Raw genomic sequence first — 24,819 nt, forward strand, 5'->3', positions numbered from 1 at the left:
GGAGTTACATGGGATAAATCCAGACCTAAATGCTTGATGGGAGCTGATGTGTTTTGACCATATTACAATTATGTAATTACAACACTCTGAAACAATGTTGTAGTTTTTGGACTGGCTTCTTCAGTTTGCATGTTTGTGTTATTTCTCCAGGGTCAGTGGAAGTTTTCTGTACAGCGCTTAAGGATTACTTTGGAGACATATGCAAATCTGTGGCCATGGAGCGTGAAGTGACTCTTGATCACTTGTTTATTGATGGTACACTCGTGCAAAACCAAATTGAAACCAAGACTGGGAAGAACAGTGTAAAAGCAATGGAAAAGGAGCTGGTAACTTACAGTCTACAATGGAAGGAAAAGGCATCACTTGAAAGAAGCCAAATATTTCAAATCCCAGGAGGTAAAGATTTAGAGACTAAAGTGATTGTGGTGCTGGGAAAAGCAGGAATGGGCAAAAGCATTCTTGTACAGAAGATCTGCCAGGACTGGTCCAATGGAGAGTTTCCTCAGTTTGAATTTCTTTTTTGGTTTGACTGCAAACAAATAAGCTTGCCTGAGAAGTGTTACAGCTTGAAGGATCTGCTTCTTGATTTTTTTGTAAAACCTCAGGAGGGAAGCAAAGAGATCTTTGAGTACATATTGCAAAATCCTGCTAAAGTCCTTCTGGTTTTTGATGGTTTTGAAGGATTGCAAGACCATGAGAATTTTTCTCGTTGCTCAAACAGACAGCCTGGCAAAGACACGTACAGTATAAAGGAGCTGCTTTCAGGACTTATCCAAAAAAAGATACTCAATGGCTGTACTTTATTACTTACAGCAAGACCGAAAGACAAGGTGAACCAGTATGTGTCCAAAGTGGATAAGACTATTGAAATAGTAGGATTCTCTCCTCAGCAGAGAGAATTGTACATAACCAAATACTTTGAAGGATTACCCTACTGCGATAATGCACTGAAATTAATCAAAGAGAGTGAGTACCTGTTCAGTCATTGTTACAGCCCTGTTATGTGTAGATTTGTTTGTTTTCTCTGTGAGACAGTACTTGAAATGGGAGACAAAGGCCTTCCTTCAACTCTTACTACACTTTTCCTGAAATTTGTTCAGCAAAAGATAATACCTATGCAAACAGATGTTACAGCTGTGCAAAATCAAAAGAGCCTTGCTACACTAGCCCGTATAGCCTGGTATCTTGGAGAAAAGCACCGGAGTACCATGAAAAGTGATCTTCTTCCTTCTAAGGAAGTTAAAGAATTTGCTCTGAAATATGGATTTTTCCTGCCATTTGCATTCCCTGAACATTCAGATACTGAGGAGGAGGAATTTGGGACCACATTCTCCGATTTTGTCATTCAGAATTTCTTGGGTGCACTCCACCTTATATTAGCAGAAGATGTGAAGGATAAAAGTCTAACGAAGTATCTGTCTTTTCCATCCAAGAAGAAAAAGCCTTATAACTGGTTAGATTTACTGCCTCGATTTTTGGCTGGATTGTTGTTCCTCCAGGATGATGCCTACTTCTGCTCCCTTTCTAATAAGGAAATAAAACAATCAACCAAGAAGCAGAAAACGCTCCTGAAATGTATTAGAAGGTTGCAGATAAATGACTTCTGTCCAGAGAGGTTACTCGAGCTTTTACACTGCATATATGAAACACAATACAATTATCTTTTGCAGCATGTGACATTAAGGCTCAAGCCAGACCTGTCTTTTCAGGGCATTGTTATTACACCACCAGATGTTCATGTACTGTACTCTACTTTAAAAAGGTCAAGAAAAGAGTTTTCCTTGGATTTGCAAAACAGCAGCATTGACATGCAAGGGTTGAAAGACTTGGTTGGCCTGAAGAATGTGGCATCATTCAGGTTGGTCATTCTTTGTAGATAGAAGGGTCATTCATAGGGCTGCATGTAGATGACACTTCCCTGCAGCACTTCCCAACAACAGCAGTTTTATCTGTTGGTTTCGTGTTTTATCACTTCACAGGGCCTCCCTTGGTGATACAATCAGGCTATGGAAATACTTGGAACAGACAAAAGACTATGAACTGTTGAAACTGTCAACAGAAAAATTTGTTCTCGATCCCTTTAAGGCAAAGACAATGAAGGACGTCAGTGACCTTTCAGACCTCGTAGAAATGCAGGAGATGATCAATTGGTAGGCTCATTTATGATCATATTCCCTCTGAACTTATTTTTAATGCACTGTTTTGGTTGCTAAAATATTTCTCATGTTCTTGTTCTACTGTGACTTATTTAGCATGCAAGATGCCTCTGGTTGCAGCAGCTATGAAATTCCTGCCATAAAGAACCTGAGAAAAATAGAATTTGCGTAAGTGAAATGCTTCTCTGTTGATTGACATTTGATTACATTTAAGACTGAGTTATGGATATTGGCTACAGTGTGTAGTTAGTTTATGGTAAAGAATCAAGTAAAACCCACTTATTTAGATTTTGTTTGTCTCAACTAGATTTATTAATTTATGGGCAAAACTCAAAATATGCCATTTCTGGATCCTGGAGTGGTACAGATCAACATGGTTCTATCAGTTTTCTTTGATTTTACAGAAATTTACCTCTGTATTATCAGATGCAGATCTCATTCCAGTATGCAAAATTTCTTTATTGTGCTATACCTGTGAAATACTTTTTCCCCAGAAATGCTCAACTGTTCTATATCTGAGTCTTCTGGCATTAGTTTTCTGCCTATCAGAGCTTAGGCCATGAGAGGAAAAGGTCAGAGAACACCTTCCAAATAAAATCTTTAGCACCATTTTCCTGGAAGAAGGAAGACTGACTTCGAAACACTGGCTTGAAAAATGAGGTGTATTAACACCTACTTTTTTCACAAACTGTATGCAGCCCCAAATGTAGATCTTTCTACATTCTACTGCCTAAAAGTATCCTGCTGTAGAGTGTGGAGTAATTTGGGCAGAAATTGCACCAGAGCAATGGAAAACTCTCGCCAGGTCTTCATCTGTTTCTTGCTCTTTTCTTCTGACCTAGTCTAGAACTATAGTGCTTGGCCTCTCTTCTGATTTTATGCTTCTTTCTCTTCTCACTTTCTCTCCTACTTTTCTTTTAATTTATAATTTTGGTTAAAATTCCAGTCCTTTTAATTAGGCTGAACATGTTCTGACACCAAGGAAACTCCAAACGAGATTAGTATCTGAAGGACCAATATGATGAACAAATACTTGGAGCTGGAACACTGAAGTTCAGTTTATGCTTTGAGCTGCGGTAGAATGTTAAGATTAAGTTAGTCTGAATTACCAATAGTTTGAAAAAAAGTGAATATTTTTTCATCTCTGTTATCAAGATTATAATATTTAAAATGAAAGACCTGAAGAAAAAAAAAAAAGAACAGAAATATAGGAATCTAAAACAAATGAGAGGAGTCTTGCAGAACAGCAAGTGCATGTGCCACTTCTGTGCAGACCGCTTCTGTGCAAACAGCTCTGTTCTGTTTGACCTTAGCCTTGCTTGATCCTCATCTGGAGTCTTCAGAGCAGAAGTCCTCCCTGCAGACTGTAGGGAATGGATGCTTCTGAGGAGTGTCAACTAGCTTACATCTGAAGCTGTAGAGGACGGACTTTACAGATTTATACCCTTTGCTGTTTCTGAGCATGAAACAACTGCTGCACATCTATATATTTATTTTCTTCCAGTCTAGGTCCAGCATACGGCCTTCAGGGATTTCTAAAACTTGTGGAAATTCTGCCGTCATTTCCATCACTTCAGCATTTAGAGTGAGTAATGCTAAAGATTAACCTTGCTAATGCTGCTCCTCAGCAGCCTGTGATGGTGGGGGAGCTGATGTACCCAAGAAACACTGTATTTCCAACAGGTATATTTGTTTTGATGCACAAACTGAACAACAAAAACATTCAGTGAATATAACTGCAGAATATGAACTATGGCCCTTCAGCTCTGTTAAGATGCTCAATAGTGGTCCATCTGATAGCCCTTTGGTCACCTCCTTGTGTGTTACTCAGTGATTAATATCTTGTGAGAAAGGTTTCATGCAGTGCCCCACGGGGTGCCCATGGATTTCTGATTTATTCATACAAGTTCCATAATGGGCTCCAGCCTCAGACTCCATTGTAGTGAGGTCTCTGAGGGACTCACTCTCGTGTCTGCACCAGGAGAGAACAGGCTTCCTACTGAACCAGCAGCAGTGTTGCATTTTGGGGTTAGCTTCACTACGTGTGCCTGTGCTGTGCACCCTCTGGTGTCAATGGGCATCTTCAACTTCTGGTAGCACTTGTAAGAAACTGGGCTTTTGTGGATTTGTACCACGTAAAAGACATAAAGATAAAAAAAAAAAAAAAACAAACTAGTATTTAGTTTTATTCTTCACATGCATCTTCCTTTACCAGCAGCATCCTTAGAAATAATTTGTTAAGAATTCCAGTTACTATTTATTCTCTCGCATGGCAAACCATCTATTTCTGAATTTTAAGCTGCTTTACACTAGAAACAATTGTAGCAACAGTAGCCAGTACTTTGCCATCATACCTGAGGGAAGAGGGCATTTGGTCACAATGGATCCATCTATTGGCCATTTCTCTCTTGTATCTGGCCTTTTTATATTTTGGGAAAACAGTAGTGCTCTGAAATTGGAACAAGCCCAATGTATCCTAGTGTTGTCTGTCAGTTTGGAAGGGGATTCAGTATCTGAAATTGTGACTACCTAAAACTCTTTCCATCTGGATACCCGAATGAGGAAAAACTTAATTTCTAATGTTTCCTATCGGGAAAGTTGATGTTTAAGCAGGGATTTAGGGCATCTGCTGGATTTTGTCAGTTTCGTGTTTCTGTGTGCACAGGAAATCTCATTTCAGCATAGCTGGAACACAGCTATTTCATAACCACTTTAATAGTCTTCAGTGTATGGTGGAAGTGAGGCATTAAGTGCTACCATTTGCATATCAAAGGAAATGTATCAAGCCATTCAACTAGTGAAAAAAAACTTAGGCTATAAATTTGAGAAGCAGGAAGCTGCTTATTAGAGAAGCTGGAATTTGTGTGATGGTTCTTGCTGATTGAGGCCACTGCAGAGAAGGAGCTTCTCAAGGTATACAGAGTGGTCTCTGAGGTGAATAAACCATGAAAATTTAGATTAAAAGGGAAGCTAATTCTCTCTTTTTTGTCGCCACCCAGCCTTGATGCTCTGAGTGAAAATGGCATAGGAGATGAAGGAGCAAAGAGTCTATCTGAAGTCTTTCCAACACTGAGATCACTGGAAATATTGAAGTAAGTTTCAAGGTTAACAGTTCTGGAATTCTTTTAAAAGAAATAAATCAAACCAAGAGCCTAGGGGACTGTGTGTTAACAACTATGGGCATGACTAACCCATGGGCATGATGATATTTAATCTGTACATTCATTGGAGAAATAGCTTAATCCTATGACAATTCCTTATTTCCTTTCAAGGATAATAATTTGACTTTTTCCCTAAAACAGTGTGCGCACATTCCATTTAAAAAAGAAAAAAAAAAAAGAACAAGGTGTATATGATTTATTTAAACGTTTCAGACAGCTGCCTCAAAAGTTAAAGCAATGCAGGGAAGAACGATGAAGGCCAGACCAAGGCAGATATATCGATATATCCTTGGGGCAGCAAAAATCAAAGGGCAGGAGAAAACAAAAGGAAATGGAGTAATGTGGAAGTGGAGATTCTAGGGGAGCTCATCTTGCTGCTTCTGACTTTACTGAGGGAGTGGGAGAGGGACGAGTAGTCAACCCCAGTCAGAGCCTCTCACAGTCAAAACTCCCTCTACAGGAGCAGCAGTATCTGATTTTTTCAGTGGGAAAAGGTAGTTTGCTGTCATATGTTCCTAGCTTTCATTTTACTGCTCTAGAAACTATCCAGTTTTGTAGTCCTTTGAAGTCAGTAGATTTCTGAGTGTAAATATGTGCAGTGTCTCATTTAGCGCACACAACTAGATACTGGGGTCCATTTAAAGCAATGTTTTTCTGTGTCTTTGTTTTTCTTTCTTTTTTCCTGCTTTTCTTTTTGACTGAGAACTACCAGTTACTGCTCTCCATTTTTTGCAGAAATGTGCCAAATTTAACTAAGAAGATAATCTTTTTTGTAAGAAAAGACTCTTGAAACTGTGTTATCTTAAACCCTGAGGAAAGGTCTTGGGTTAATGGTAATTGTAGGCCTTATCGCACTGTATTGTAGCATCACCTTTGTTGTTCGGGACAACATCTAAAATCAATTTGCTCCATATATTAATCAATTAGAATAAATGTGCTCAGCTAACAAAGCCATCTCATTTACTGTAGTTTATCACAGAATAAGATAACAGATGTGGGTGCAGAGAAACTAGCTACAGCTCTTCCTTCCTTATCTTCATTAACAACACTAAGGTAAGTGGTTGTGTCCTGTTCAATTGTTTTACATAGCACACCTTACTGTCTCTGTCAGAAATCACTGAAAACAGAATCCATGTGCACACAACTTGCAATAGCCAAGTTTTGACTACAAAGCCTGTAGGGAGCAGATAAACATATGACCCAGTGTAGTCATACAGGAGCATATCTCAGGAATATAACAGTGAACATACTGATTTTTAAATCCATTCATAATACCTAGTGGTTAATAATGCCCTATACAAATTCACATGGAAGACCATGATCTATTGAAAGCTTATGCAGAGCTTGCTAAGCCAGCAATGAGGTAGCGCACACTTGCTGGTATGGGAAAAATGGCCCATTCCACTTCATTTATGTCTCTGGCATAGGCCTGAATGAAGTGTCTCAGGGGGAATACAAGAAACTGTGGTGTGCAGTTCTGGGATAATTTGCTCATACTGAAATCTTTTGAATGCAGTGCACCAAAGCTTTGAGCCTCATTTTCTTGCAGATTTCTAATTTGCTCTGAAGTAGTCAGGAATGTCGTTAGTATTCATCAGGAATCCTAGACCTATTTTTGCTGTAGCTGTGTAAGCTGAAAAAGGTATATGGCTATTTGCCTTGCTTGATATAAAAAACATGAAACTGTTTTAAAGATTAGCTGCAATTAGATAAGGAAAATTGGAAGTTAAGATGTACCAATGATATCCAGAATTTCTTGATCTAATATATAATCTGTTTACATTGTTCATTATTTGATTGTAACTATACTGGTTTTGTTGTCTGCAGCTTGTACAATAATAACATTTGTGATTTTGGAGCAGAAAATCTTGCAGTTGTTCTTCCTGCAATGGCATCTTTAAGAGTGCTAGAGTGAGTACGAAATCTTTTTAAATGGCTCAGGACAGCTTATTTGCTTGGATACTGAACATTCAGGTCTTCCATGCTGAGGGTAGAGGAGACAAAATTTGCGGGGAAAAAAAATCTGCGTGGTTATGTTGGGCTTTGAAGCTGACATTCGTTGAGACAGAAAAGTTGTGGAAAGATTGAGATGATCCCTGATCCGTATCTGCCTGAAAACCTAGACTGCAGTGGCAGAAAATTTTTGAGAAGGCTGATTTGCTTCTAGGAAATGCTGAAGGCTTGTCTTGTTGTTGCCTCTCCATATAGGACAGCTATGCATTTTTCCCAGTCTTGTGTGAAGGGAAAAGGCACTTATGTGGAGTCTAGATAGTCAGTGGTTGGAAGGGTTTAAGGAACAATTAACCGTAGATGCTTTGGAACCATTATAGGCCATGGCAAAGGAAATGACTTCATAGTTCTCTAGGTACTTGGTAACATAGCCAGCCACTGATGAAGGACACGTGTGCCAGGAGTCTGCAAATCTGCATACTTCCACCACTGTTGGGTGTAGCTGTGCCCCTCAGCTGGGTCTGGAACTCAAAGCTGGACATATTTCATTTCTTGCTCATTCTCTAGCCAATCTCATGGACAGGCACTCTGCCAGGAAGCCAGTTAGTGGCTGGGCTGTTGCTCATGTCACTTGGAGCCCCAAGGGCAGCAGCTCAAGCAGGCGGTTACTAACTGGTCAATGTTTTATTAAAATACCTGGAAGACGCAGAACAGGGGAAGAGTTTCATAGATGCAAAACTTGCTAACTGAAGAGGAACATCCATGTCCATCTTTAATGCCTACTGATGAGTATATATGACTTGTTGGCTCAGCGGGGGAAAGGGGGAACTTTAGCTCCATGACATCTGAGTGCTGTAGGACAAATCAATCTGGAGGTGAGAAAAAAAAATGGATAAGCAGTCACTGGATGGAGAGGAAAATTTGGTTTTAGTTGGGAGAATACAGTCATGGGGAGATGCAGAAAGACCTTAGGTACATGGAATAAGGAAACAGATGACCTAACTTAATGGAGTCCCAGTTTGACCTTTTGTGTTTTTTTATTTTTTATTTTTAAATCATGGATCTATTTTCTTTTTACTTTTTCTTTCCCCCCTATACACAGATAAGCCCCTATATTATTTTTGCTTTTGAATGAAATGCTTGCACTGGTATTTGATCTGATCTGAATTAACAAAGTTTTTTTTACCCCCCTCAGTGTTCAGTATAACAAAATAACTGGTGTTGGAGCCCAACAGCTGACTGACAGCCTACAAAAATGTCCCCATATAAAAAACTTGCTGTAAGTCTCTTTATACATATACATCTAGGATATATCAAATAGATCTGCAAATTGAATTAGAACTCATGCTAAAGCTGTCTTCTGTATTTGTCAGATTTATATGAGGCACAAAAAAGTAATAACCAAAATATGAAAGCAGTCACACAAATGTTAAAAATGTCATTTCTGGTTTCAGCAGTATTAATTTTCCATTGCCCCAGGCAAGCAAGCTTGTTCTGCTTTAAGCAGTTTCCACTGAGCCTTCCATCACTTGGCTTCCTCCCTCCAACTGTAATGATCTCTGTGCTGCAGGACTTGTATTTGAAGGATAAACAATGAACAGCCATCATTACAGGTTAAATAGACTGAAGCTGCCAGTACATATTGAGGGGAAGGGAGTTTGATAGGAAGCTAAAGAATAGTTAGGGAGACAGGACTGTAGTGTGTCCTGTAACCAGAGTCAGCTAGAGTATGGGGGAGTGGACTGCTTTCTTTTAAATGAAAATGAATTTTCCTTTGTTCCATAGCTTAAATACTTCTGTAGAATAGAATGATGTTCAAAATGGAAAGGCAACTTAAAAACAAAACAACAACAAAAAAAATCGCTGCCACCAAAAAACACAAAAAGACAAAAACAAAACCTCCCAAAAATGTGAAATAAATTACACGTCTTAAAACCTTTCCTTTCTGAACACGCCCTTACAGGATGTGGAATCCTACAATTCCCTATGGAGTTCTTGAACACCTTCAGCAGCTGGACTCGAGGATCAGCGTGTAGGTTCAGTTGTGTCCTGTAAAGGTAACATAAATTCTGGCTCCTTGAGATAACAAGATTTGTTTTTTGTGGCAGCTGTTGATTCTGACAGGTCTCACTGGCACCAGGCACAGGAACAGCATCAATGCATACATGGTTACATAAAGAGAGGCTGCCTGTGAGTGGCATAGATCAGTATTACAACAGATTCCCTTTCTGCCACTCACCTCGATCCCCCATTTCCCCAGCACTAGTGCTAGCAGACTGCAAGGGCTGAGTGGGCAAGAATGAATGAACCTTATCAAGGACTCCTGGTTCAGCCCAGTTCAGTGACTGGCAGCTGGCCTGCTAACCTGCTCTTTTCTGTTGGTCAAAACTAAATAACTGTTATTCTCTTGTTTTAATAGATGAGTTCTATACTCCTCAGAGATTGTTTTGTACTGATTTTTAGTCAGTCATTTCACTTTTCATGTGTTTAATCCTCCACACCTGTTTTGTCTCCCTATGAAGCCGTGCCTAGACTGTACCCAGAGCAAACCGTTGGTCCCTGCATTCCTTGTTATCAGTTCATTTTGTGCAGTCTGCCCACGGGCAGCCACTTTCACTTCATTGATTCCGCCTGCACAGTCTCAAGGATCCTTGAAATAGTTACATCTGTAGAGAACAGTTTGCTGATGGTCACCAGGATTTGACTGCCTTGACGCTGCTGGGCTGATGGAGCTGCAGAGGCAGTTAGGGGAAATTAAGTACAGGATTTTACGTGTAAATTAAGTACAGGATTTTGCCTCCCAGCTTTCTGCCATGTGCTTCCTCTTGTTCCTGAAAAAAAATTATTCAGGATACATCAGTGAAATGATCTATGTAAGGAGTAAGAAGGCAAGTCAGACACCAGAGGCCTTCTGGCTTTCTTTCAAATGGCCAAAAACAGATTGCAGAATGATTCCCAGGCTGCTTGAGCTATGGTTTTGAATGGTCCTGGTAAAGGCTGAAGTTGCCAATGGCTCCCGAAGCTATGCAGGGAGCCAAAGTTTTGCATGACTCTTGCTCTCAGTGCACTGATCACCATATGTAGGTTTAGCTGTTTTTGTAGCTCTGATCAGGCTACAGGTTTTGGAAGAGTTAGATACCATACCAGCATCACAGACCAGCTTTACATGGCAGCAGGAAAAAGCTGTAGTGATTCTTAATAGCTGACAGCACACTGAAGTACTAACTCTGTCATGTTGAATAATCATACCTACTTAGGAGAGAAGACATTAGGGTTAACAACAATGCTGGGAAGCCTCGTAAATGCAGTTTTCTCTAATCCTTCACACCTTCCTCTGCAACTATTCTCTCATATCTGCAATGCATTTCTGTGGCACAGGTTGCCACATTAGTGTAGTATCCGAGCATGTGAGGAAACCTTTGTCTTCATTAGCACTGAGGATTGGTAGCAGCAGGGAGTGTGGATCCTGTCTTCCAGCTGGAAACATCCAGCATCTACCAGCCACTGCCATGTTTTTTCAGGGCACATCATATACATGTGATTTTGGTGATTTTAATGGTGATTAAGCTGATGTGCCTACATCTGATATTCTGTTCTCATTGTTTCACAGGTAACAAAAAGAAGAAGGGAAGGTCTCCTCTGTGTTTTCCCATCTTCTTGCTGCTTTATGAATCAGGAATTAAATGCTGATTTTCATAATAGTGGCAAAATGAAAAGTGTCCCATTTAAGCTTCTGGGTGATGCTTGAAGTGAGTGAATGATGGAATTCAAGTTTTTAAAAGGTCATTTTATATGCTTTTTAAAAACTCGGTTGTGCTTCCATTGAAGTGTTGAACAGTTAAGTAACATCAAGTTTCACAGAAGAAAAGGACATCTGGATATTGCTCACCATTAAAGGTGAACAGGAGTCACCAGCTTATTGGTAGTATTAAATTCCATCATCGCTTCATTGAAGTGTACACTGCAAGCTGCTGTATGTGCAACATCTGAAGTAACAACAGATCAAATCTAATTGTTTCATGGTGTAATAACTGCATATTTCATAACTGCAATTAAGTTCTCTTTGATTTCAGGCTACCAAAGCTCAATGTTACAGTTTTCACCTGCAAATCTGGATTAAATTGAAGTATTAGGGTCTGAAGCATAAGTAAGAATGACCAGTCTGAAATTGTAATATTATCGTTGCAAATCTAGAAGTGGCTCATTTCTTGATGCTAATTGCGATGCAGTCTTAAGAAAGGTATTTTTAATCAAATAACTGCATTGTTACAGATTTCTTCAAAAAGATTAGGGAAAAAAAGAAGAGAAATGAATTAAAACTGGAAAAGTATCAGGGATTTTTTGATGATATAGCAGAAATCCAAATATATATAAATAGCTTCAGCTCTGCACAAAAATCCTCAGTTTTTTACTCTGTCACAAATGAGAACTTTAAAAACTTTTTTTAAATTTTAAGGAGTGTGTGAAAGAATTTCACTTAGTGTGAGCTATTAAGAGAAGAGATTCTATGTTGTATAGTATGTCAACTAAAGTATATATGCATGAAACTTTGAGGAACTGAAAACAAAAGTTGAACTTCTGAAACGAACTTTTCTCATTCATATACATCAACTGAGATTTAGTCTCTCACCTACAGGTGGCAAATAAATGTACATGCATCTATTTTATACTTGAAAGAGATATCACTACTTAGTGTTGTTTTTGTGGCCTGCTTTTACAGAGTTTGAAGAATTAGGCAATGATAGGAAGTAGCATATTTCAAAGTGCTAATGCATCCATTCTGCAGGCATCAGTGTTATGTGGACTGTACACCAGCCCTGCTGACTGCAATAGCAAAACAATTGGTTCCTCTTTTTTTTTTTTTTCCTTCCTTCTTTTCTTGTACTTCTGCTCTGTGAGCATGAAGAGAATTTATAATTGTGCAGAGGCACTTACCAGGACTTTCACTCTGGTTCCATGTCCAGATGCAATCTGGAGACAGGAAAACAGTTGGATGGTAAAAGCTAGAAGTATTCAATATGCTACAGATAAGGAAGGGAGGCTTCTGTACTTCATTTTGCTAGCTCACCGTTAGCTCAACAACATCCTTGAAGTTTCTTTTGCTAGGAAGCACTGACAATGCTGACCAAAGACCTTTGCAAATGAAAATCTCTCAACTCCAAATGCTATGATGTGGTTCAAAAACAATCCCCAATTTAAACAGTTCAAAACTACAAATGATTTCTGCCGATCTGAACAGCCAGGAACCAGACCTAGTACGTGGAAGCAATAGTACAAGACAGCAAGGTAAAAAACACTATGGAGAATGTGATTGTAACTAGGAAATGGCATTCTTCTTCACTACTTGCTTGGGTCTTCAAATTCTAGCCAGAGCTGTGGAAAAATCTCATTCATATTCCCCCTCTTTAAAGCTGCTTGAATGGGAAGTAGTTTGAACTAAATTCAGTGTGACACTCCCATCAGCCTATGACACTCCAGTCATGCAGAGCTATGGTGAGCCCTTGTCTCAGCTTCCTCTAGCTAAGCTTTGAATGACAAATGCACCTGTAGGGATATACTCTGCATCTAGGCTTCACTGTGACTGGATCTAAGAATACGCTAACATTACATAGGCAGCTGAATATTACAAGACTGTCTGGACTGCTAAAATGGTGTTGAGTATTCTGCTGTTCTCTTAGTGGGAGATGCGTGCTTATAGTGTACATATTGTAAATTCTGATGCAGTGTTTTGGTTGTTTTTATATGACTTTTAAAAAGTATTAATAAAAGTATTTCTTTTTACAGTAGCTTGCAGTAGTTATTGAAAATTATTTTGATTTTTCTCTCTGAAACACTGGGAAAACATTGCTGGCTTCTGAACATAGTAACACGTGAAGTGCTCCTGCGTTCTCTGTTAAAGGAAAGGAGTATGCAATGGAGTCAGCTTGGTCCTGCTGGCACTTACCAGTTCAGTGGTCTGAAATGGAGAAATAATGCTTTCCTAACAGGCAATGGGATCTTGCATCACCAGCTGGCAGGCTGTGCGTCCAAACTAGAAGATATAAAAATGCTGACTGAAGCTGCCTGCTAATAACAGCAAAAAAAGTTGTTTTCATTGTTTCAGGCTTTTGGCAGTTACAAGTTTTTAAATTAATCAAGGTTCAAAGTCTGGATGGATACTCTTGTGGCACAAAACTCATGGAAAATGCTTTTATCAATTGAGTGCCTTGTGTGTAGAAGACTGAATTCACTGGCTACCCTAAAAAAGCTACTCTGATCAAATCTGTGTTCTAAAACCTCCTTTTAGGATGAGAAGAATGCTTATCTTGTCTCTTTATGCCCATATTCTTTTTGTTATATGTGAAGCCTTACTAAAATATAAACCTTATGTTACGATGGTAGTCAGATCTACTTTCAGTCGAAGTACTTTCTCCCCATCGCTAAAATGTCTAAAGCTCAGCTGTTCTGAGAAATCAGAAGTCTTGATTTTTTGATTCAGAACCTCTGAAGTAACTTACCTGGTGGAATTTGTGTTCCTTAATCTGTGCATCATGTGGTGTAAACCCAGTGCAGGGAATGATTACTGAGCAGTAGATACCACAGTGAGCATAATGAAAAACTCAACCATGTTCTTGAGATGGCACACGTGTGATCTGAAATACTTGGTGTAAGATGTCTCTGAACAGTATAAAGTCCTAACTATATAGACGGCAGGCATGCTGCCTTCAGTAGCAAAATGCAGTATTCCTTGTGCTAGTACCACATGGGCACGTGTACACAAACTTTACAAGTCTTTAAACTTGGCTATTCTTTATATAGGTGCCCACATGGCAATTTAGATCCCTAAATGTGTTCTTACGTGTCAGAATATTGTGTCCTAAGTGACTTCACCCATGAATTACAAGCCAGGGAATGCCTAGAACAAAGCACTTGTTTGCTTTAGGCTCCCAAAGTGTTTCTAATAACCTATTTTGGAGAAAGCTATGTAATTTCATGGCAGTGCTTCACCTCTTGCAGGAGCAGCTGAAAATTGTGTTTGGGGGACTGTGCACGAATTTCTACTGCGCTAGGAGTTCAGAAATGCCATTCAAGCATTCATGATGTTCAAGCATCAAATGTTCTTCATACATCAGCTTGGCTTAGCAACTGCACTGTTATGAAAACCAGACTTCTAAAATATACCAGTAAGATAAAAACAGTACAATAGCTGCCCTCAATAACGTGTTTGTTGCTTGCTTGTTTGTTTGTTTGTTTTCCCCCAACACTGCACGGTTCCTGGTGTTTCATTTCAGGTCTGATTTTTCAAGTAATTTTTCATGTAGCCGGATTGCCTGTATGCTGGCCATCTCAGTAACACGGAACTACTTCCAAGCACCTGTACGAAAACTGCAATTTCCTGGAAAGCATATTTAAATTACTTTCCGTTCAAAGGGAAAAAGAACAACTCCAACAAATGACTGCTTTCTTTTTCATGGAAAAGGTCAGGCTTTATTGTATTGCTTTCACATCTGTACATAGGAACATGAGCTTAAACAATCTGCAAAGTATCTGGTTAGACAATCTGACATATAAAATTCAGTCTCTGATCTATTTCAAAGCTCATGATTAAAATAAAATATCTTGCTAGCACAGTTCTTGCCATAATACTACCCTGAACAGAACCTCCTTGAAGCACTCCTGGATATATTCCCCTGAGAGAGCACCGATATGGAACTACTGGCTGGTCTAGTTTTCAATGTGCGATTGCAAAACTTGCTTAAGCAGTATGTAGAGTGTGTCCATTTGGATGACACGGTATTTATTCAAAAGTTTATCAAATCTGAGTAACATCTTGATTTTCTGTTGTAAGAGAACATAGCTTATATTATTTGTTCACACAGTCCATCCCAGAATTTCCTATGGACGCCCAGTACTGTATGTGAATCACTGCAGGTAGTGCACACTCATGACGCAATGACCATGGGGAAAAAGTCACGGCTGACAAGGTCTGATAACAACTCTTCTTGTTGTCCCCTTGTCCTTCTTTTCATCCTACATTTCAGAGTATAGTTTCTTTCCATAACTTGATCCATTAACCTGGTCATAATCCATTTCAGGTGTTTAATGAATCTGTTTAAAAAAGAACACATAACAAATACAGAGTAACCCTCTAGACCTGAACTGAACAGAAAAGTCACTGTGTATGTTAGATACAGCACCGTGCTGTTTGTTTCTTTAAAAAATAATAATAATAAAAAAAATCCAAATCTTTCATGACCATGGATAATAATTCTTTGAGAAGTAAGGGCCTGACTAACATTTCAGTGAAATCAGTGTAACAGTTCCTGTTAAAGAGCACATCAGTCCTTAGCGTAATTTTAATGGAGGTGTGAAGCTATTGGTGTGAGGGGTATGAGAACAAGCAGTCAACCACAGTCCATCAGGTCAATTAGTAAGGGCTGCTCCTAGGAGAGCAACCAGCCTTGACATGCAAGGGGTAGACTATTTTATGCTAGGTTTGATATCACTTTACATATCTCTTACTAAAAACTGATTTTTGAATTGGCTATATCTTCTTAATGATGCTGTTCCTTAGATGGTATAATTGTTTTAATCACGTGCTGCTTACATTTGACGCAGCCTCTGATTTTGGTCGCTTTCTCTTTTTCTTTCTCTAGCGTCACTTTGTTCAAAGCGTTTTGGATCCACCAGTAAGTAATTTATAGAGTTAAGTAACATGTTGGGGTAACTTCTTGGACTAACTGACAAGAAAAATTGCTACTGTTTTGCTTTATCGCAGTGGACCTGATTTACCTTGACTGGTTCAAAGTATCTGACAGGTATTAAGAGGTGATTTTTACTATCACCAGAACCTGAAAAAGCCTTCTTCAAGCCAAACCAGAGCTGTGGATGTGCTGGGCAGTGGTGACAGGACCCATTTGGTCCCGTGATCTTACAGGTGACTTTAACACAGAGCAGGATGGTGCAGCTCGGAGTGGGGATGGTTGTCTGGGGATGAGTCTTTGTTGAAGAAGAGTTTTGGAGGTACAGGAAACCGAGAGCAGGTCCCTGGCTGCCAGCAGTTCAGGAGATCTGTGCTCTGCAGAACAAGTCTCTGGAAGGACAGCTCTTCCCTCCTTACCCTATTATAGATCTTATAGGCCTCCTGCACAGCATGTAAAGGCAGGGGACCCTACACAGTAAAGATGCTTGTCTGGTTGTAAAGTGAGAGTTTGTGGTACAAAGCTGTAGCTGGGGATCTTAATGGGCCTTCTAACATCTGCTTTACATCACAGAGCAGACCATGATCTATTCACAGATCATGGAGCTCTCTGAATAGGCTCTCACTGGGCTGCAGGGCAAAACACAGCCTCTCTCCCGGTCACTTTCTGTGCTTGGCGTGGTGGCTCAGCAGATCATTTTGCCCTGCCAACCCAGTTCTCTGGCACACGGGTCCTGAGGCAGAAAGATTGTCATGAGTTCAGGTGCAGAAGACAAAGCAGACTCTGTGAGGAGTCTGAATGAAGAATGAAATGCAATTGTCACATGTTCTGGATGAGCATGGAGAGACTGAGGAACATGGTGCCATTAACAAATTAATTACAGAAAGCTGTAAAGCAAACAGGTTGACACAGTATTGGGAGAAAGGTTCTTTTATGGATTGAAAGCATATGAAACGATTGGAAGTAAAGAACAGAGCTTGATAGGAAAGAAGTCAGTAGCAGGGTATGCCAGAGAACAGTTTTTGTTCAACAACACCATTAGTGGGCCAGAGAAGACAATGAACAGAGAAACCTCCACAACTGCAGAAAATAAGCTCTTTCAGATATTCAGATGCTGATAGCAAAGAACCCCAGAAGGACCTCATGACATCGAGTGGACAAAAGGCTGCAGGTGACTTTACTTAACTGTAATATAATGCAATTACAGACAAATATTTTGCACCTGCCTACATGATGCAGAAGTTGGAGCTGGCAATTACAACTAATCATCACTACTGACAAGACCCTGAAGTCCCTATCTCAGCAGTGGCACCTAAAAAAGCCACTGCTAAAAAACTTTGGGCATCATCATGAAGGGTACTGAGAACAACACAACAAGAGCCATATAAAGCCCTTGTGTGCCTACATCAGGAGCACTATGTGCGCTTTTGGTCCCTGTGTTTCAAGAAGTTGAGCAAAGAAGGTAAACAGAAGAACATCTGAAAAGATTGAGGGAAGGGAGGGAGCAGCTCATCTCAGTCTTAAGAGGTAGAGAGAAGGAATTGGAAAACAGTTGCTAAAGGACTGGGCAGCAGTGTGCCCTCTAACATCCCTGTTTCTTCCAATGTGGAGTATGAAAAGTACAAAGGGAACAGGCTGCAGATTTTGGTCATATTTATGTGTGGTCTCAAATGGCATCTCCTGCTAGTGTCAGAGCCAGAACACGAGGCCGGGTGATTTTGGTCTGACTCATCACAGCATTTCCTATGTTCCTATTTGCCACCTAGTAGATACCAAGACAGGATCAAAAACCACTTCTGTGTCTATGAGGTCCTTTTATCAAATGTTTATCAGCTGCAGCACCCTGATAACAGTAATCATATATTCTCAATATCCTTATTTATTGTCCATATTTCTTAAACTAAGGGGAAACAGCTGTTCTAATGGGTTACTCACTTGAAGTTTATCTGATCACTTTCCAAACTGAACTAAAACCAGCAGGTAGTTCAGACATTGTTAGTGTTCTGCATTGTGGATCGAAACCTAGGCTGACTTAAAAATAGCACAGCAAAATGTATTGGGCTTCCAAAGCAAAGCATAAAGCTAACTGAAGTTTCAAATAATGCCGTAGGGCTGCTAGTCCCAGACAGTAATTTGTAGTGGCAGATATTAAATGGTGTGTGAATGATACGATTCAATTTTGCCTTTCTATTCATCCAATTAGAAGCCTGTCCTTCAAATTTCATGTGAACCTACTTCTTACCAGAAAATTTCCAAAATTTCCCCAAAAATGGAAAATGAAAAGGTTAGCAAATCTTTTTTTCAAATTTCAGATCCAACAGCTTAAAAACACTTGTAAGCATTTAATAATGCAGCTGTTAGAGCACAACTCCAGCATTAAAAGAAGAAACTCAGTCATGGTATTTTCGCCAATTCCATCTCTGAAGTTATTGTTCACCATTTGGGCTGGACCAAAGGAAACGCAGTGACTCTGTTCTGCATCCTGACATTGTCTGCCATCTATTTCCTGACTTTCCAAAAGAGCGTGTTTACGATACCACCGCCTATTCAGGCTATACTGCCTTAGCAAGCCTTGGCTCTTTTCTTCTGGCCCTTCAAAGAGCAGTCTTACTTCAAAGAGTAAATAGTCTTAGGTCACTTACTAGAGCTTTACACAGCAATAAATCGTTTGTGCATATGATTATTTTCCATTATATCTGTACTTTCCATATATGGGTCCCATTAGTCTCTGCCCGTTTTATCACAGTTGGATGGAGCGTACAACTCTCCCAGAAGAATGAGGTTCTCTGCCTGCTGAACAGAACATGAGCAACCACAACCCTCTTCTCCATGTGCTGTGCCAAAGGAGAAAAATGCTGTTTAGCAATAGGGAAGAGATACCCTTCCCAGGCTGTAGGGAAGTTCATCAGTGCCTTCCCCATAGCAGGTGACAAAACTGATGCTTCTCAATGCCCATCTCCAGCGCTAAGAGTGAATTGGTTGGTCCACAGCAAAAGAAGAGTCTGAGCAGTGGGACTTCTCCCAGCCACTGGTTGCAGCTGAATTGTTCCTCCCCATTTCCACTGGTCCCACTCCACTCAAAACCCTTCTACCAAGCCTCGAAAGGGCAGGTTCTTAATCCCCTAATATCCAGCAGATGGTGAAGTTTCTACTGATACTTCTGGGATTCTTGACAGAACGTTCACCTCTTACAACAAAGAACTCTTACAGAAGATCTACACACTACTCTACACAAAGAGAGTGTGGTTTGTAAATTAAATAACCAAATTTGTGCCAGATTTTCCTCAATAGTTTCATACACCCGAAGAAGATATTGATCTTCCTGCATTAAAGTCTCAGCTCTACAACTTTTCCAAAAGTTTTAAGTTTGATTCTGTGAAGAATTTCAATACAGTTGCTAGCTCTTCTTAATGACTGAAATCAGATCTCACACCAGGCTTGAAAACTAGACAGGACATACATAGAAATATTTTTGTGTCCTCAGAGAGTATCATTCAAAATCTTCAGATATTTTTTCCCAAGTTTGTGGCCAGACAAAACACTTGAGCTTGCATAACTGGAAAGAGGAAGACAATATGAAAGTTTCCCTGAAGAAATTGAAAGACTTAGCTATTTCTGTGCACTATCTAATTCTTTGGGACACTTGTACTCTGTATTAATTAGAATCATTATGAGGGAAGAAAGACAAAGAGTTGGAATGGCCAAGTATACATCCTAAACTTCTCTAAACAAATTATTCTTCTGTTTTAGGATTGCTAGTTGCCATCTGACTAATAGCATTTTGCTGGTTCTCTGGAGGAAACAAACACAAAGAACTATATTGAATTCATTTTTTAATTCCTTTGACAGCTTAAAACTAGTAACTGGATATTATCAGCTGCTATTAAAGCAAGCTGATTAAACTTCATTTTGTAGTGAAGAACTAAAGAAATGAGATTTTAAAAAATTCTTTAAAATCACCTGTGGCTGGGGGTTTTAACAAATTAAATACTCAGACCTTAAGTATTTCTATCTGAAGCTAAACGCCTCTTATTTTTCTGTGCCTTATTTTAATTCATGTTATTAACAGTAGCTGTTGGAAAACTTTACAAAAAAATCTGTCTGCTCTCTTGCATTATATAACTAAAGGCATTTGATAGAAAATCACTTAGGACTGTGCCTGGCTGTGGTTAACGAGGTTGAATGGCTAGTTCATTAGTTAACCATGATTTTGTCTTCCTTCCATCTAGGATGGAACTCCTGTTAAGAATAGCTGGAGTACAATAGACTTTACAACAGAGCTGCCAGGCAAGCTTGAGCATTCCACTTCTGTTAATTATAGTAATGCCTAAGAGTTTAAAACATACAGTTCTAAAAATTCCAGTTATTGCTCTTAAACCTGTCATTACTATAACTGATAACAAAATGGACAAATTGCGTGTATCATGAAGTCAATGAGTCACGTTTTTTTTTTTTTCCACAAGAAGATTTCTACAAATAAGGGAAGAACATACTGAAAAAGTAAACGGAAAAAGAAAATCCCTGCTCATTATTTTTACAATTCCAAATCAGGAGGTGGGTTCTAATGCATTTATGTGTGTCTTAGCACTGCCAGTGATAATGTTCTTCTGATCTGTTCCTTTATGTGGCATTCTGTTTTAGAAATGGAACAGAGGCACAAGTGTGTTAAGCTCACAGAAGCCACCAGTGGAGACCCAGGAAGGAGTCCAGCATGCTTCTTTACCTCTCTTCTGGGCCGTACTGCCTCTTACAGCTGCTGAGCCTTTGTTTCCAATTGGCACTATTTGATCAGCTAGTGAGTACAGCTATTTCTTTGACTGGTTCAGGATTTACATGCTGGCAAAGAGCAGAAGTGCTGAGTCACAAGCTTTTGAGTGCTGGATTCTGCTCACCAAAGGCATACATCATAATTCACCTTGATAAATCCAGTATTTCCTATTTGGTTTTCATTATTGATTATTCTTGCTCATTTTCTTTCTGATTAGAGTACTTTGTGATGAGTCACATCTGATTTTAAAACAGTACAAAGAGAACAGTCATACAACCTTATTCCAGGAGACTTCAAATATAATGAAGAATCTGGCACACTCAAGCTAAAACAGGAGATGACATGAGTAAGCTCAATTCTGCTGAGCTTACACAGATAGAATTCTCCATTTGAATAGGATAGGAAGCTTCTTCGAGCTGCTTAGTTGTCTATCTTCAACCTCTGCCACCAATTATGCTTAGAACGTGAACAGAATTTTGCTCCTTTTGGGTTTATTCTGCTGAGGTTTTCAATGCAAGAGAGCAGAGCTTTTCTGATCCACGTGCTCTTTTAAATCTAAATAAGCCTTTCCACACTGTGCAGAATTGCCTCTTGGGGTTTCCTCCCTTTGTCTCTCTGTTCGTGCACGCCACTCACCTCCTGGGTGGAAGGCAGCACTTTCTAAAAGCAAGGAGCACACTTGCAAGGTTTCAGCTAGGGCTAATCATAGCTTTTTAGTTGTTCTCGATAATCACTGGTGAGTCACATGAAGAACACTCCTCTTACACTTTATGCAATGAGTGATGCCTATATATTTTTCATCTCTGCTGATAAAACTGAGACCCACTCTTCCTGCAGTGTCTGATGAATCCTCAGCACTTCTGGGTTGAAGCAAACAGGGCAAGCCTCCCTAAGCCCATGGCTTAACATGGGGAACTGGTGGTGACAAATGCCGCAGAGCTGTGACAAACCCTGTAACCAGGATATTAACACAAATTCCTTTCCATGGTGATGTGCTGAGTCTTTGCCTTGTGGCTAAATAATTATGTAATTTGTGGCCTGGTTGCTGAATATATAATTAAATATATAAATAGATGAAGTGCAGCAATAGCATGTTTTTTGCTCTCTAATAATTGATCTAACTTAAAAGATTTGTGATTTGATTCTCAATGGAAACAACAATCTAACATGCCAACTTCCAAACCAAAGGTCAAGGCTGCAGTTAGTCCTTGTGCAGTGCTCCATCAGCTCAAGATGGGGCATGGGCTAAGGTTTACTTCTGAGCTCTGTGAAGACATTTGCATTTCCACATATGGAGGTGACATTGTTTTACAATGAGAATATCGAGTACTTTGCAGAGCTTCTTTCCTATTAATATGAAGGCAAATTTTAAGATGCCCGTATACATGCATTGAACAGAATTGTGCTCAGATCCTGTGCTCTACTGAACTATGTAGCAGGAAAAATTCACTGAGTAAGCTTTTATCTGTGTTGTTCCCTTAGGTCTTCCTGTAAACTGTATGCAGCTCATCATAACAAATCCTAGTCAGCATAAAAGTGATCCCTTAGTCCCTTACTAATTGTTAGTATTTTTAATTAATTTTTAATATTTTTAATTAGATTACGTTGGAGTTTTAAGATCTGGGGTTTGGGAAGACGTATTTTTGGGGAGCAAAGGGTAAGGACTTTTTGCACCAAAGATTTTGCTTAAATTTCCATTATTATGAATTTCTTTCCTGGAAGACAGGAGATACTGGTTTGAAGGATACTTAGGAAGACTTTTGATTTGCGTTGTCTGTGTTCTGAGCCTGTATGTTATATGCCCAACTGAAAAGGGAGAGGAGGAGACAGCCACAAGAAGTAGCCAACAGTGTTGTGCAGGGAGTTCAGTTCTGCTACAGATCTTCGGGGCTGCCAAAAATTATTCTAACCCAGTAGTCCGGGATGGACCACCAAATGTGCGTACATAGACTTTTATTTGTAAATTTGTATTTCTTCAGTAGCAGCACAGATCTGTTCCCCCCAAGCCACACACACACACACGTTTCTCATGCTCCCACTTGCCTTTGACCAAGCTTTGCTCAGCTGTGTTTGTGCAATCAATATTAATCCAACACCACCAATTTCCATTTTATATGTTCTAAACTATTGACCAAAAACTGCTACTGTTGCTTTATATGGAATCTTAACAGAAATATTTAGGAAGATAGTTTTAACCTGTGTGATGGACAGTATTACAGAAGTGGTTTTGTTTTGTTTTTAAATTGGAAGACTGATAAAAATAGCTTGATGTCAGATGGTATTTGTATATGTTCACCAAGGTTATGTCTGCAACCTTAGAACAGAATTTCCTATTTCCCTATTTTCAAACAGAAAGTTAAAGAGGTATCCTAAACCGATTTTCAAACTTACAGCCAATATTTTGCTAAGAAATTATACTGGCAGATTTGCTAACACATTTTTATTTAAACTGTGAATGTTTTCATTAACATACACTTGGCACAGAGTGTCCCAGCTGGAAATACTGGTTCTCTTCCCAACTGCATTTCAGTGGTTTAAAACGCCAAAATCCTTACAACGTTCCCAGGCTTCCAGCATCGCTCAGAAGTACAGAACAAATTGATCAAGCAAACCCTGGGGCTGCGATAAACGTAAGAACGGTCAGCTGGGTGGTTTCTTGTTATCTAAGTGCAGTTATTAAAGGGCGGCTATTTAAAATGTGTTTATGAGCAGTGTGCGACCTCCGCTGTATGGGTAAATACTGCCCCGCGTTATCACTTCCATTCGGCGCTGCTCTAAGACCCGATTAGCGAAGTTGTTGCCCGGCTGCAAACACCACACGGGCAGCAAGAGCCCCGGCGACGAGCAGCAGCCCCCGGGGACGAGCAGCCCCGGGCCCCCCCCGCTCCGCGCACCCGGCAGGGCGGCGGGGCTGTTCCCTGTGCCCGGCCCGGCCCCGGGAGCCCGGCTGCCGAGAGGAGCCGGCGGCAGTGACTTACTTGCCCTGCGAGCCCTCCGTTTGCTGCCGGCTCCCCGGCGGCGTCCCGAAGGGCAGAGGCCGCTCGGGTGGAGCGGGGGCATCCCGGGAAGCCCGCTCCGCAGCCGCCCCGGGGCGTCACTCCAGGTAGCCGTCAAAGACATCCAGCTCGCCGTCCGTCTCGTAGAGCACGGAGCCCGGCTCGGAGAGCACCCCCAGGTCCAGCAGAGCCTGGTCCACGTCCTCGGGCAGGAAGACGATGCCCACGTTGAGGACGATGTACTCCATCAGGAAGGCATAGTACAGGATCAGCACGTTGACGAAGAACAAGCCCACGTAGAACATATAGGGCAGCGCCAGCAGCGCATGGAAGGCCCAGGACTCCAGCGCATCCAGCCGTGCCGACACGGCGGCGGGCATGCAGCTGCGGGGGGCCGCGCTCCGCAGCCTCGCCGGGGGGGGCCGGGGGACGAAGGGGGCGAAACGCCGGGGCCGGAGCCCGGTGCGGACCCCGCAGAGAGGCCGAGTCCGGCGAACCCGGCTTGAGCGCGGTGCCGCAGCCCCGCCGCTGGCAGGAGGCGCTCCAGGGGCAGCCCCGGCCCCGCTGCCGCAGTCCCGCCGCCCGCCCGCCCTCCCGCTTGGCGGCACGGCTCGGCACGGCTCGGCACGGCTCGGCACGGCTCGGCACGGCTCGGCACGGCTCGGCACGGCGGGCGCGCTCCCGTGCGCGGGGCCGAGTCCCTGCCCGCCGACACGGCCCGGCCCCGGCGCTGCCGCTCCCGGGGGCCGAGGGGCGCCCTCGCCGCCCCCGTCCCTCAGCGGCGCGGAGCGAGGCGCTGCCGTTCGTCAGCAGGGCTCTGCCGGTATCAAAGTGCGATCAAAGACACCACTGCCAACTTTTATTAACTAGATTTATTTTTTTTTCAACTATTTAAGGAATTCAACTGGCGCGGATCTCCCCCAGTCAGCTGCCACTAACGCTCCCACTCCCCTTGTCCCGCTTGGAACCAGGCGGTGTGTAAGCCCAGGCGGGCGGTGCGGACCAAAAGCCCTCGGCGGAGGGCACGGCACTGCCGGCCCCTCCAGCCCCATCTCACTTCCCGTGCCACCCGGTGCCTGGGCAGGCTTTCCCCCGTCCCTCGCGGCC

General features: G+C 41.3%; 2 protein-coding genes and 1 long non-coding RNA gene across 6 annotated transcripts in view; 2 read left to right on the plus strand and 1 right to left on the minus strand.

The window, feature by feature from the left end:
- The window catches only part of CIITA (class II major histocompatibility complex transactivator), a 33,885-nt gene extending 20,832 nt beyond the window's left edge, over positions 1 to 13,053 (plus strand). For 3 of the 4 annotated variants that reach the window (XM_083799808.1, XM_083799811.1, XM_083799810.1), the window contains exons 10-19: positions 151 to 1,858; positions 1,980 to 2,150; positions 2,253 to 2,324; positions 3,661 to 3,741; positions 5,156 to 5,248; positions 6,287 to 6,370; positions 7,145 to 7,228; positions 8,463 to 8,546; positions 9,231 to 9,324; positions 10,878 to 13,053. In XM_083799808.1, coding sequence (XP_083655934.1) covers positions 151 to 1,858; positions 1,980 to 2,150; positions 2,253 to 2,324; positions 3,661 to 3,741; positions 5,156 to 5,248; positions 6,287 to 6,370; positions 7,145 to 7,228; positions 8,463 to 8,546; positions 9,231 to 9,303 — 2,450 coding nt within the window. In that variant the 3' untranslated portion in view covers positions 9,304 to 9,324; positions 10,878 to 13,053. The remainder of the gene's footprint in view (positions 1 to 150; positions 1,859 to 1,979; positions 2,151 to 2,252; positions 2,325 to 3,660; positions 3,742 to 5,155; positions 5,249 to 6,286; positions 6,371 to 7,144; positions 7,229 to 8,462; positions 8,547 to 9,230; positions 9,325 to 10,877) is intronic. The other variant, XM_083799809.1, reaches the window with a different exon arrangement.
- Positions 13,054 to 13,172: 119 nt separating this feature from the next.
- Positions 13,173 to 24,470, minus strand: DEXI (Dexi homolog). Its single transcript, XM_083799916.1, has 2 exons — positions 23,695 to 24,470; positions 13,173 to 15,355 (listed from the first exon to the last, which is right to left on the minus strand). Exon 1 carries the CDS (start codon positions 24,090 to 24,092, stop codon positions 23,811 to 23,813), a length of 282 nt encoding a protein of 93 aa, XP_083656042.1. The 5' UTR covers positions 24,093 to 24,470; the 3' UTR covers positions 13,173 to 15,355; positions 23,695 to 23,810.
- On the plus strand, positions 15,363 to 20,880 carry LOC310881942. Its single transcript, XR_014572703.1, has 3 exons — positions 15,363 to 20,235; positions 20,415 to 20,502; positions 20,590 to 20,880. It is a non-coding gene; the product is annotated as an uncharacterized lncRNA (long non-coding RNA).
- Positions 24,471 to 24,819: the final 349 nt, after the last annotated feature.

The sequence above is a fragment of the Anser anser genome (assembly GCF_964211835.1).
Source record: "Anser anser genome assembly, chromosome: 15".
Taxonomy (NCBI): Eukaryota; Metazoa; Chordata; class Aves; order Anseriformes; family Anatidae; genus Anser; species Anser anser.